The sequence below is a fragment of the Grampus griseus genome (genome assembly GCF_964374135.1).
Source record: "Grampus griseus genome assembly, chromosome: 5".
Taxonomy (NCBI): Eukaryota; Metazoa; Chordata; class Mammalia; order Artiodactyla; family Delphinidae; genus Grampus; species Grampus griseus.
In genome coordinates this window covers 33,001,530-33,014,956 of record NC_138998.1, presented here as the reverse complement: position 1 = coordinate 33,014,956, position 13,427 = coordinate 33,001,530, and the positions used below count along the sequence as shown (strand labels likewise).

General features: G+C 38.9%; 1 protein-coding gene across 1 annotated transcript in view; it reads left to right on the top strand.

Moving 5' to 3' along the window:
* Window positions 1-11,913, top strand: part of BFSP2 (beaded filament structural protein 2) — a gene marked incomplete at both ends in the record, with an annotated part of 90,390 nt that extends 78,477 nt beyond the window's left edge. Inside the window, one exon of the mRNA XM_082655284.1 lies at window positions 11,759-11,913. Coding sequence (XP_082511410.1) covers window positions 11,759-11,913 — 155 coding nt within the window. The remainder of the gene's footprint in view (window positions 1-11,758) is intronic.
* Between the last annotated feature and the right edge of the window lie 1,514 nt (window positions 11,914-13,427).

The following is a 13,427-nucleotide window of genomic DNA, read 5'->3' as shown; positions in this document are numbered from 1 at the left end:
AGATCCAAAGCTGAACCCCGGGAGCTGTGCTAACAAAGAAGAGAAAGGGAAATCTCTCCCAGCAGCCTCAGGAGCAGCGGATTAAATCTCCACAATCAACTTGATGTACCCTGCATCTGTGGAATACCTGAATAGAGAATGAATCATCCCAAATTGAGGAGGTAGACTTTGAGAGCAATATTTATTATTTTTTCCCCGTTTCCTCTTTGTGTGAGTGTGTATGTGTATGCTTCTGTGTGAGATTTTGTCTGTATAGCTTTGCTTTCACCATTTGTCCTAGGGTTCCATCCGTCCTTTTTTTTTTTTTTTTTTACTTTTAATAATATTTTTTTCTTAATAATTATTGTTTTATTTTAATAGCTTTATTTTATTTTCTTTTATCCTCTTTCTTTCTACTTTTTCTCCTTTTATTCTGAGCCGTGTGGATGAAAGGCTCTTGGTGGTGCAGCCAGCAGTCAGTGCTGTGCCTCTGAGGTGGGAGAGCCAACTTCAGGACACTGGTCCACAAGAGACCTCCCAGCTCAATGTAACATCAAACGGCGAAAATCTCCCAGAGATCTCCATCTCAACACCAACACCCAGCTTCACTCGACCAGCAAGCTACAGTGCTGCACACCCTATGCCAAACAACTAGCAACACAGGAACACAACCCCACCCATTAGCTGAGAGGTTGCCTAAAATCATAATAAGTCCACAGACACCCCAAAACACACCACCAGACGTGGACCTGCCCACCAGAAAGACAAGATCCAGCCGCATCCACCAGAACACAGGCACTAGTGCCCTCCACCAGGAAGCCTACACAACCCACTGAACCAACTTTAGCCACTGGGGACAGACACCAAAAACAACGGGAACTATGAACCTGCAGCCTGCAAAAAGGAGGCCCCAAACACAGTAAGATAAGTAAAATGAGAAGACAGAAAAACACACAGCAGATGAAGGAGCAAGATAAAAACCCACCAGACCTAACAACTGAAGAGGAAATAGGCAGTCTACCTGAAAAAGAATTCAGAATAATGATAGTAAAGATGATCCAGAATCTTGGAAATAGAATAGACAAAATGCAAGAAACATTTAACAAGGACCTAGAAGAACTAAAGATGAAACAAGCAATGATGAACAACACAATAAATGAAATTAAAAATACTCTAGAAGGGATCAATAGCAGAATAACTGAGGCAGAAGAACGGATAAGTGACCTGGAAGATAGAATAGTGGAAATAACTACTGCAGAGCAGAATAAAGAAAAAAGAATGAAAAGAACTGAGGAAAATCTCAGAGACCACTGGGACAACATTAAATGCACCAACATTCGAATTATAGGGGTTCCAGAAGAAGAAGAGAAAAAGAAAGGGACTGAGAAAATATTTGAAGAGAGTATAGTTGAAAACTTCCCTAATGTGGGAAAAGAAATAGTTAATCAAGTCCACCAAGCACAAAGAGCCCCATACAGGATAAATTCAAGGAGAAACAGCCAAGACACATATTAATCAAACTGCCAAAAATTAAATACAAAGAAAACATATTAAAAGCAGCAAGGGATAAACAACAAATAACACACAAGGGAATCCCCATAAGGTTAACAGCTGATCTTTCAGCAGAAACTCTTCAAGCCAGAAAGGACTGGCAGGACATAGTTAAAATGATGTAGGAGAAAAACCTACAACCAAGATTACTCAGCCCAGTGAGGATCTCATTCAGATTTGATGGAGAAATTAAAACCTTTACAGACAAGCAAAAGCTGAGAGAGTTCAGCACCACCAAACCAGCTTTACAACAAATGCTAAAGGAACTTGTCTAGGCAAGAAACACAAGAGAAGGAAAAGACCTATAATAACAAACCCCAAACAATTAAGAAAATGGGAACAAGAACATACATATCGATAATTACCTTAAATGTAAATGGATTAAATGCTCCCACCAAAAGACACAGACTGGCTGAATGGATACAAAAACAAGACCCATATATATGCTGTCTACAAGAGACCCACTTCAGACCTAGAGACACATACAGACTGAAAGTGAGGGTATGGAAAAAGGTATTCCATGCAAATGGAAACTAAAAGAAAGCTGGAGTAGCTATTCTCATATCAGACAAAATAGACTTTAAAATAAAGACTATTAGAAGAGACAAAGAAGGACACTACATAATGATCAAGGGATCGATCCAAGAAGAAGATATAACAATTGTAAATATTTATGCACCCAACATAGGAGCACCTCAATACATAAGGCAATGGACAGATCATCCAAAATGAAAGTAAATGAGGAAACACAAGTTTTAAATGATACATTAAACAAGATGGACTTAATTGATATTTATAGGACATTCCATCCAAAAACAACAGAATACACATTCTTCTCAAGTGCTCATGGAACATTCTCCAGTATAGATCATATCTTGGGTCACAAATCAAGCCTTGGTAAATTTTAGAAAATTGAAATTTTATCAAGTAACTTTTCTGAACACAACGCTATGAGACTAAATATCAATTACAGAAAAGATCTGTAAAAAATACAAACACATGGAGGCTAAACAATACACACTAGTTAATAACGAAGTGATCACTGAAGAAACCAAAAGGAAATCGAAAAATACCTAGAAACAAATGACAGTGGAGACATGACGACCCAAAACCTATGGGATGCAACAAAAGCAATTCTAAGAGGGAAGTTTATAGCAATACAATCCTACCTTAAGAAACAGGAAACATCTCGATTAAACAACCTAACCTTGCACCTAAAGCAGTTAGAGAAAGAAGAATAAAAAAACCCCCAAAATTAGCAGAAGGAAAGAAATCATGAAGATCAGATCAGAAATAAATGAAAAAGAAATGAAGGAAACAATAGCAAAGATCAGTAAAACTAAAAGCTGGTTCTTTGAGAAGATAAGCAAAATTGATAAACCATTAGCCAAACCCATCAAGAAAAACAGGGAGAAGACTCAAGTCAATAGAATTAGAAATGAAAAAGGAGAAGTAACAACTGACACTGCAGAAATACAAAAGATCTTGAGAGATTACTACAAGCAACTCTATGCCAATCAAATGCACAAATTCTTAGAAATGCACAACCTGCCAAGACTGAATCAGGAAGAAATAGAAAATATGAACAGACCAATCACAAGTACTGAAATTGAAACTGTGATTAAAAATCTTCCAACAAACAAAAGCCCAGGACCAGATGGCTTCACAGGCGAATTCTATCAAACATTTAGAGAAGAGCTAACACCTATCCTTCTCAAACTCTTCCAAAATATAGCAGAGGGAGGAACACTCCCAAATTCATTCTACGAGGCCACTATCACCCTGATACCAAAACCAGAAAAGGATGTCACAAAGAAAGAAAACTACAGGCCAATATCACTGATGAACATAGATGCAAAAATCCTCAACAAAATACTAGCACACAGAATCCAACAGCACATTAAGAGGATCATACACCATGATTAAGTGGGGTTTATTCCAGGAATGCAATATACATTGCAGGATTCCAGGATTCTTCAATATACACAAATCAATCAATGTGATACACCATATTAACAAATTGAAGGAGAATAGCCATATGGTCATCTCAATAGATGCAGAGAAAGCTTTTGACAAAATTCAACACCCATTTATGATAAAAGCCCTGCAGAAAGTAGGAACAGAGAGAACTTTCCTCAACATAATAAAGGCCATATATGACAAACCCACAGCCAACATCACCCTCAATGGTGAAAAACTGAAACCATTTCCACTAAGATCAGGAACAAGACAAGGTTGCCGACTCTCACCACTCTTATTCAATATAGTTTTGGAAGTTTTAGCCACAGCAATCAGAGAAGAAAAGGAATCCAAATCGGAAAAGAAGAAGTAAAGCTGTCACTGTTTGCAGATGACATGATACTATACATAGAGAATCCTAAAGATGCTACCAGAAAACTATTAGAGTTAATCAATGAAATTGGTAAAGTAGCAGGATATAAAATTAAAGCACAGAAATCTCTAGCATTCCTATACAGTAATGATGAAAATTCTGAAAGTGAAATCAAGAAAACACTCCCATTCACCACTGCAACAAAAAGAATAAAATATCTAGGAATAAACCTACCTAAAGAGACAAAAGACCTGTATGCAGAAAATTATAAGACACTGATGAAAGAAATTAAAGATGCTACAAATAGATGGAGGGATATACCATGTTCTTGGATTGGAAGAATCAATATTGTGAAAATGACTCTACTACCCAAAGCAATCTACAGATTCAATGCAATCCCTATCAAACTACCACTGGCATTTTTCACAGAACTAGAACAAAAAATTTCACAATTTGTATGGAAACACAAAAGACCCCGAATAGCCAGAGCAATCTTTAGAATGAGAAATGGAGCTGGAGGAATCAGGCTCCCTGACTTCAGACTATACTACAAAGCTATAGTAATCAAGACAGTATGGTACTGGCACAAAAACAGAAATATAGATCAATGGAACAGGATAGAAAGCCCAGAGATAAACCCACGCACATATGGTCACCTTATCTTTGATAAAGGAGGCAGGAATGTACAGTGGAGAAAGGACAGCCTCTTCAATAAGTGGTGCTGGGAAAACTGGACAGCTACATGTAAAAGTATGAGATTAGATCACTCCCTAACACCATACACAAAAATAAGCTCAAAATGGATTAAAGACCTAAATGTAAGGCCAGAAACTATCAAATTCTTAGAGGAAAACATAGGCAGAACACTCTATGACATAAATCACAGCAAGATCCTTTTTGACCCACCTCCTAGAGAAATGGAAATAAAAACAAAAATAAACAAATGGGACCTAATGAAACTTCAAAGCTTTTGCACAGCAAAGGAGACCATAAACACGACCAAAAGACAACCCTCAGAATGGGAGAAAATATTTGCAAATGAAGCAACTGACAAAGGATTAATCTCCAAAGTTTACAAGCAGCTCATGCAGCTCAATAACAAAAAAACAGACAACCCAATCCAAAAATGGGCAGAAGACATAAATAGACATTTCTCCAAAGAAGATGTACAGACTGCCAACAAACACATGAAAGAATGTTCAACATCATTAATCATTAGAGAAATGCAAATCAAAACTACAATGAGATATCATCTCACACCAGTCAGAATGGCCATCATCAAAAAATCTAGAAACAATAAATGCTGGAGAGGGTGTGGAGAAAAGGGAACACTCTTGCACTGCTGGTGGGAATGTGAATTGGTTCAGCCACTGTGGAGAACATTATGGAGATTCCTTAAAAAACTACAAATAGAACTCATATGACCCAGCAATCCCACTACTGGGCATATACCCTGAGAAAACCATAATTCAAAAAGAGGCATGTACCAAAATGTTCATTGCAGCTCTATTTACAATAGCCTGGAAATGGAAAGAACCTAAGTGTCCATCATCAGATGAATGGATAAAGAAGCTGTGGCACATATATACAATGGAATGTTACTCAGCCATAAAAAGAAACGAAATTGAGCTATTTGTAATGAGGTGGATGGACCTAGAGTCTGTCATACAGAGTGAAGTAAGTCAGAAAGAGAAAGACAAATACCGTATGCTAACACATATATATGGAATTTAAGAGAAAAAAAATGTCATGAAGAACCTAGGGTTAAGACAGGAATAAAGACACAGATCTACTAGAGAATGGACTTGAGGATATGGGGAGGGGGAAGTGTAAGCTGTGACAAAGTGAGAGGGTGGCATGGACATATATGCACTACCAAACGTAAAATAGATAGCTAGTGGGAAGCAGCCGCAAAGCACAGCGAGATCCCCTCGGTGCTTTGTGACCACCTAGAGGGGTGGGTAGAGAGTGTGGGAGGGAGGGAGACGCAAGAGGGAAGAGATATGGGAACATATGTATATGTATAACTGATTCACTTTGTTATAAAGCAGAAACTAACACACCATTGTAAAGCAATTATACTCCAATAAAGATGTAAAAAAAAAAAAAAGAGAGAGATAGCAAGAAAAAGACAAGCAGAGTAGGACAGCAAGAGAAGGTTCAGCCAGACCCTGAAGCTTACACGATTTGGAACCATCTTTAGGAAAGGAATAAAGAATATCTTTTTCTTGCAAATTTTACAAAAACAGATGAACATATGAAGCTGTGACTCAGGCCCCTTGCAGGGCCTTGGAAAAGCAGCACAAGTGAGGGGCCTTGAAGTTTTAGTTTCATTGGCTTCAGGTAGATCTGTTTCTGCCCCCAAGGGACTGGTAGAAGCAAATAGAAATCCTCTGTGAATGAATTCAATTTCAATCCAATTGGAAAGCAGTAACACATCATCACTGTTATCATATATTGATTTCAGAGATGTTAAAGTGTGAAACAATGTGCTTCTTAGGACCAATGAAATATGGTATTTATAAAGGAAAGTGGTAATATAAATTTTGGCCCTGGTTTGGCTTAAACAATAACAGCAACAACGATGACGATGATGATGATGATGGCTACCATTTATCAAGCTCCTTCAGTGTGCCAGCCTTCTTATAATGCTTTTCTCTGCCCCCCATGAGAGTTTAGTGCCACCACCAAAGACTTGAAGATGCAGGGTGGTGGTTCCTACCTTATGCCCAACTAACTCACCTGGGTGGTCAGTGCACAGTCAGGTGGGTCAGGGAGAATGATCACAGAGTAAGCAAATGGTGAGGGGGATCACAGCAAGATTGCAGGGGTGGTATTTTCACTGGAGCAAATCCACATAGCCCTGGCACCTGGTGTGCCTCTATTGACCCGGAAAATGCTTTTATCCCCACCCTCTCCTGTCCCTCCCGGCAGGGACAAAGGTATACATTTCCTGTCTTGCCTCCGGCCATGTCTGCTCCCCTGCACTTGGTCATAATGTATTCTAAAAGGACCCAAGAACACCAAGCTGATACATTACATGTTTTCATGATGCTAATTGGACTTGGTGGGCCCAAGGAGCTAGCATCTAGGTGCCTCAGTAAGGTACCTTCATGCCAGATGGGGGAGATAAACCCTATGAACATGGGTGAAGCCTCTGAGGGTCCAGTGGTCTGGGGTTGTTGGGATAGACCTTCTAAAGTGAGACACACGCTGTACTTTACACACCAGCCACCACAAGGAAAGGGGCGCAAAGCTAGATTTCCAGAAGCAACACAAAGTGTATTTGTCTGTAAACTAAACTCAGTAACCCACCCATAAGGCTACAACGTTTGGGATTTGAAGGGTTTTTTCTTTTGCTTATTATTTTGACATAATTTCAAACACAGAAGAGTTGAAAGAATAAATTTCAAAGAATTCCTGTATTCGCTTCACTCAGATTCCACAAATATTAACATTCTAGATAGATGATGACAGATAGATGAGAGATGGATAGATAGATGGATAGATAGATAGATTGATAGATATAGATAGATAGAAAGATAGATAGATAACCATCCCAAAATTCTTAATGCAGTATTAAGCTTTATGAACTTCAGACATATATATGCTACAAACTTACAAAAAATTATTTTAAAGTTAAAGTATTAAAATTTCTTGTATACTTATCTAGCTCTAGAAATTTTGACTGGCAAACATTGAGACAAAAACTTTAAATTTGGGATTTATTGTTTAAAATTTATAAAATTAGGTAATAATTTCTAATTAGTAGACTATTTTTTATAACGGTTTTAGGTTTACAGAAAAATTGAGCAGATTGTACAGAGACTTCCTGTATACTCTCTCTCCCACACAGAGTGTTCTCTATTATTAACATCTTGCATTAGTGTGGTACCTTTGTTACAATTGGTAAACCAATATTAATACATTATTATTAACTAAAGTCCATAATTTACATTAGAGTTTGCTCTTTGTGTTGTACATTCTTTGGGTTTTGATAAATGTATCCACCATAACAGTATCATACAGAATAGTGTCACTTCGCTAAAGATCCTCTGTGCTCTACCTATTCATCCTTTCCCCCTCCTGGCACCCCTGGCAACTACTGATCTTTTTACTGTCCCTATAGTTTTGCTTTTTCCTGAATGTCATATAGTAGGAATCATACAGCATGTAGCCTTTTCAGATTGCTTTCTTTCACTTAGCACTATGAATTTAAAGTTCCTGCCTGTTTTTTCATGGCTTGATAGCTCATTTCTTTTCATTACTGAATACTATTCCACTCTATGGATGAAATATGGCACACTAATTTGTTTATGCATTCATCTATTGAAGGAAATCTTGGTTGCTTTCAATTTGGGGCAATTATGAATAAAGCTGCTACAGACATCTGTGTACAGACTCTGTGTGGACATAAGTTTTCAACTCATTTGGTTGGAATATTATGTATTACTTTATAATACATGTTTTGGTTTTATATAGTATCAATTCTCTATACTAGAAAACATGCAATTGTTAGCACAGCTACACCCTTTCTCTTTTTCTTTCTCTTTCCCTCTTAGTTTTTTTTTTTTTTTTTTTTTTTGGCTCACGTCATTTTTACTTAATCAAGGTTTATAGTATTCACATTCTTTTCTGAAACTATAATTCCTTTTGTTGTCCAGCCTTGGTCTGTCTATATTTAAATGAACTATGGTTACTTTAACCACAGCTTTGTCATTCTTGGATTCTTTATTGTGTTTCATCTCTTGGTTAGATAGATTTATCTTTAATGAATTTTCCAAAGTGTTGATGGCTGATGGGAACTTGACTTCCTGACTTACTTCATGTTTGAACATGTCTGACTGATTCTGCTACATTTGGGTAAGAATTGACTAGGTACACTGTTTCTGGGTCACACTTTGTTTCCCTCAGAACTTGGCTGACTTTACTTCATAGTCTTTGGCTTGGACTTTTAAAGTCTAAGGCCAGTCTAACTCCTACCTCTTCTTCCTGTACACCTAAATAATTTTCCTCCATTTTTTCAAGTTCTTAAATAAATCAGAATGTAGATCTGCTTTAATCACCATCATTCTTGATCAGTTTTTCCAAGTATGTGATATGCCCTTTCGGCCTAAAAATTTTATTCTTCTTTCATTTCAAGGCAACTTTTTTGTATTACATCTCTGAATATTTTTTCTGTTCCATCTGTGAGAGTTTCTACTTCAAAGCCATCAAAGGGTCATCTTTGCCCTCTTCATGTCTATCATCTCCTGTCTAATTTAAAATAATTTTTTCTCCTTTCCTCTGCATTCATTCTGATTATCTCAAGACTCCTCACCAAAATTTGACTTTCAGCTACATCTATTCATAACTGTATTGGGTTTATTTATTACATATTAATAGTATTAACTTTTATTTAGCTTTGCAATATCCTCTTCAACCCATTCTGCTGTCTTGCTGATTATCTCATAGATATTATCATATTAAATTAAGAATCTACATGTTCTTTTAGTGCAAAGCACTTATGGAGAATATGCCCCAGGTTAAGGGTGATATTTTCTTCCATGCTGGTATCTTTCTATGTTGTTTATATTTGAATCATTTATTCAACATAGATTTGAGTACCTACTACTGCAAGACAGGGTTTTGGTCTCTGGCAGTATCACAAAACAGAAAAATTTCTTGCTTTCATGGTACTTTTGTTGTGTGGATGTGTTTGTGTGTGTACATAGAGTGTGTCTGTGTATTTGGGTTTGCTATGATATGTTTACATAATAACTATATCATTTTTTGCCATTTTACTGATAGTTAACCTGGGCTGTGCTACCCAGATCTTTCATTTCTCTAATAAAGTGAGATTGAATTTACCTTGACATTTGTTTTCCTGTTCTCTGGAACCAGTTTGAATTCCCTTCAGGGCTTCAGATTAAATTATCCATGTTGATTTTAATCTACTTTTCTGTAGCCTGAGGATAAAATTGTTGTGATTAAATTTATGGACTTCAACCTTACAAATAGGAATTCAGTTTGTTGTCATAACAAACTTTTCTTTATAAACTTAATTACAAACTATATAACTACATTTTCAAAAAGTTGGAAAAGAATAAAGCCACCTCTGTATGAGTCTATTGGACAACAATTTATATGTTTTTTATTTGTTTGTTTGTTTTAGTAACTGGACCATTACCTAAAAATGAAAAAGCTGAGGAACCAATAGAAGGAGCCCACGGTCTCCATGGTAACCTGTAAGAACATGCATTATATGACTCTGAAAACCCCTTATTGACTATTTAGGAGCAAACCACTAAGTTTTTTTCCAAACGACTGAGCAATCCTGAAGGTATTCCATATCTTGGTTATATTTCATCACAAAAATAACCATATGCTTAATTATGATCCATGTGCAAGTGTAATTTCATTTCTGTCCAAACTGGAAATACAGCTTCCACGTTCTCCTTTGTCTTCCTCTCAGTCAAGAATCACGTTGATTTCTTGGGTGGAATGGGAAGGAATGGTGTCAAGTATCAGAAATGAAATATGTCCTCTCTAGGTTGTCTCCAAAACCAAAGAAGAAAGCAAGAGGCAGGACCTTTGGCAAATTCAACAAACACAAAACTGTCTTAAAGTATTCACAAAGAAACTTCAAGGACTGACTCTCAAAGGAACCAAATACAGAATGATAACACCAACTCAGACTAAAGAACACTCTTGCCTCCAATCATAAAATGTATCTCTGAGTTTCCTGGCAGCCAGGACAAAAAGGAAAATAAAATAGGTGTCATTCTTTTTGCCTTATAAATGAATGTTTTGCAGATTATTGCAAGACTCCAAATTTTTCCCATCTTTGCACTCTGAAAGGACAATTTTTACATGGATCTTTGTGTATAGGATCATGAACAATGGAATAGACAACATTCTCAAAATATACGGAGAGATCTACTTATGTCTTCTATGATTCCAGATATGAAGACAATAAAGAAAGATGTAGTTTTATAAAGTCAATGCCACAAAAGGAATTCTTCGAAGTCCTGTCTAGATTAATGAATTCCTTGTGCGGCTTTCTTCTTACTCAGTGTTCTATTTTCCACTGCTCCTGCCTTTGTGCACTTTCTGTGATTCTGTTTCTCTCTTGGGCATAAAAGCCTCATCTGTTACAAGCCATTGTTCAACAAACCATTCTGACAGCCAGAAGAGAATGAGTAAGCTGTTGTCAGAAGCAGGTCATGGTGAAAGCAGGAAGCAGGAACCATTCTTCCACTGACGCTCTCTCACCTCTGCACGGCCCTTATATCTGCCACCCGTGGTGGGACCTCACTGATCTCTGGGCTTACAACTTCCCACTACCATATCCCTGTCTAGGCTCACCTCTCAAATACTGCCACAGCTTTAAGATTACCTCCTCTCTCTTTGTTTTTTTAAATTAGTTTATTTTCATTGAGGTATAGCTGATTTACAATGTTGTGTTAGTTTCAGGTGTACAGCAAAGTGATTCAGTTATATATACATATATATCTATTTTTTCAGATTTTCCCTTATAGGTTATTACAAAATATTGAGTATAGTCCCCTGCACTATGCAGTAGGTCCTTGTTGGAGATTACCTCCTCTCTTTATTTTCTATCAAAACCTCTCTGTCCTCAGGGCTGAGTGAAGCATCAAAAGGAAATTTTGTATATCAATCCAGGTTCAATCAGGGAAGCAGAACCGCAGTGAGCTCTGGGATAACGGATTTGGAATTAGACCTTATACAATGATGGGAAGAGCTTGGAAGTGGAGGTCAGAAAGGAGGAGTGAGATGAGAGAGTCACCAGCCTGTCAATCAAAGAAGTACATCCGCTGTTGAAGTGGGATGCGAAGGGGAAGCTGATGGAGAAACGTGTACGAAGCTGTGCCTGTGTGGGCTGTGGGTCCACAGCATCTGGTGATGGGCCTGGGGCTGCCGGTGGTCATCAGGGACAGCACTTGGATGGAAGAGCTTGCCTCAGAGCTCAGGAGGGCCAGGGCGAGCCGGAACGTGCTGGCACCTCTTCACCTGTCACTGCCTCTAACCATGATGACATCCGAGAGTAATGCCTTCTGCTTCTCTTTCACCTCCCGAATTTGGTGCAGGTTCCTCTTTTGGCCAACTCTAACCTGAAACCATACAGGAAAGGGGATTCTGGAAACATAGTTCCCAGTTAACCAAGTTGACAATAGAACAATCCAGCAGAGTATCTTTAGGTTAATTCACACAGAGTTGCAAATGCCTGATACTCTCTGTGAACGCCTCTGAGAGGGATACTTTCCAGTGAAGCTTTCAGGGATCTCAGGCACTGGCAGGCCAGTGGCGAACATCCTGGGAGCGGGGTGGGGGTGGGGGATAAGATAGCTTCCTGCTGCCCTCGTTACTTGCTCCAGGGCTTTACAACCTCTCCATCAACAAACCCCTGATCAGATACGACAGTAAACATAGACTCAGGAGGACTGGGATCGTATCCCAAAGAAACACACTACAAACTCACGATTTATTTAAAGTCTTCTCTTTTATCTCTATTATTCCTGCAAATCCTGTGTCTTACTTTGCTAGTTTCAGTATCAAAATAAATTTTAAGTTGCTTACTGGATACATGTCTTAATTTTTTTCTCCTCTAACCATTCCCTTACATGCAAGAAGATGCACGCATTCATCCTGTGGCTTCAAAAGCCCCGACCACACCACCGTATAACCCCTGGGAAGTGCACATCCAAAGCTGAGGAACATAGGCTTTCCCTTGAAAAGTGGCTCAGCTAATCAGCCACTTCCCTGCTTCAAACGTCCAAAGACTCCTGACCGCTCTCAGGATCAAGCCCAACCTCCCTAGCCCAGCATTCAAGGCCTCCATGATCTGGGATCACCCGCTTCTCCTGCCTCTCAGCACACACTCCTACCTCCTGAAGACTCCCTTCCAGCGCTTTCCTCAGGGTCCCTGACCACCCTGTGCTCCTGCTGCTTCCACACCCTTCCCCGTGCTGTTTCCTTTCCTCTGCCCCACTTTTTTGCCTGAAGAAATCTTCCTCAAGCCTCAAGACCCCACTCATATGCCTGTCACATCCCTGAAGCATCCCCCCTCCAACTTTGTTTGCACCATTAGTGCCACGACTTCCACTCCATTACCTGTTAGCATTTTGTCTGGCTTCCCAGGTGGGCTGTGAGTGCCTCAAGGCAGACACTGTCAGAAGCCTACCCAACAGCCATGCCCCTCTTCCTCCTTGCAGACAGAAGACCAATCATATTTGGAGAAATCACGATTAGGCTAAACATGTCATGGCAATCCCATAGTCCTCTGCCAGTGAGTGTCATAAGCTTGGGCACGTGGCTCATTTCTGGTCATTAGGGTGTAGAGAGGATATGCCAGAGCATGTGCTCTCTCTCTCTCTCTCTCTCTCTCTCTCTCTTTCTCTCTCTCTCTCTCTTTCTCTCTCTCTCTCTCTCTCTCTCTCTCTCTCTCTCTCTCTCTCTCTCCCATGTAGGACACAGCAGGAAGACAGCCATCTGCCTGCCAGGAAGAGAACTCTCACCAGAAACTGAACCCTGAAAAACCTTGACCTTGGACATTCAGCCTTCA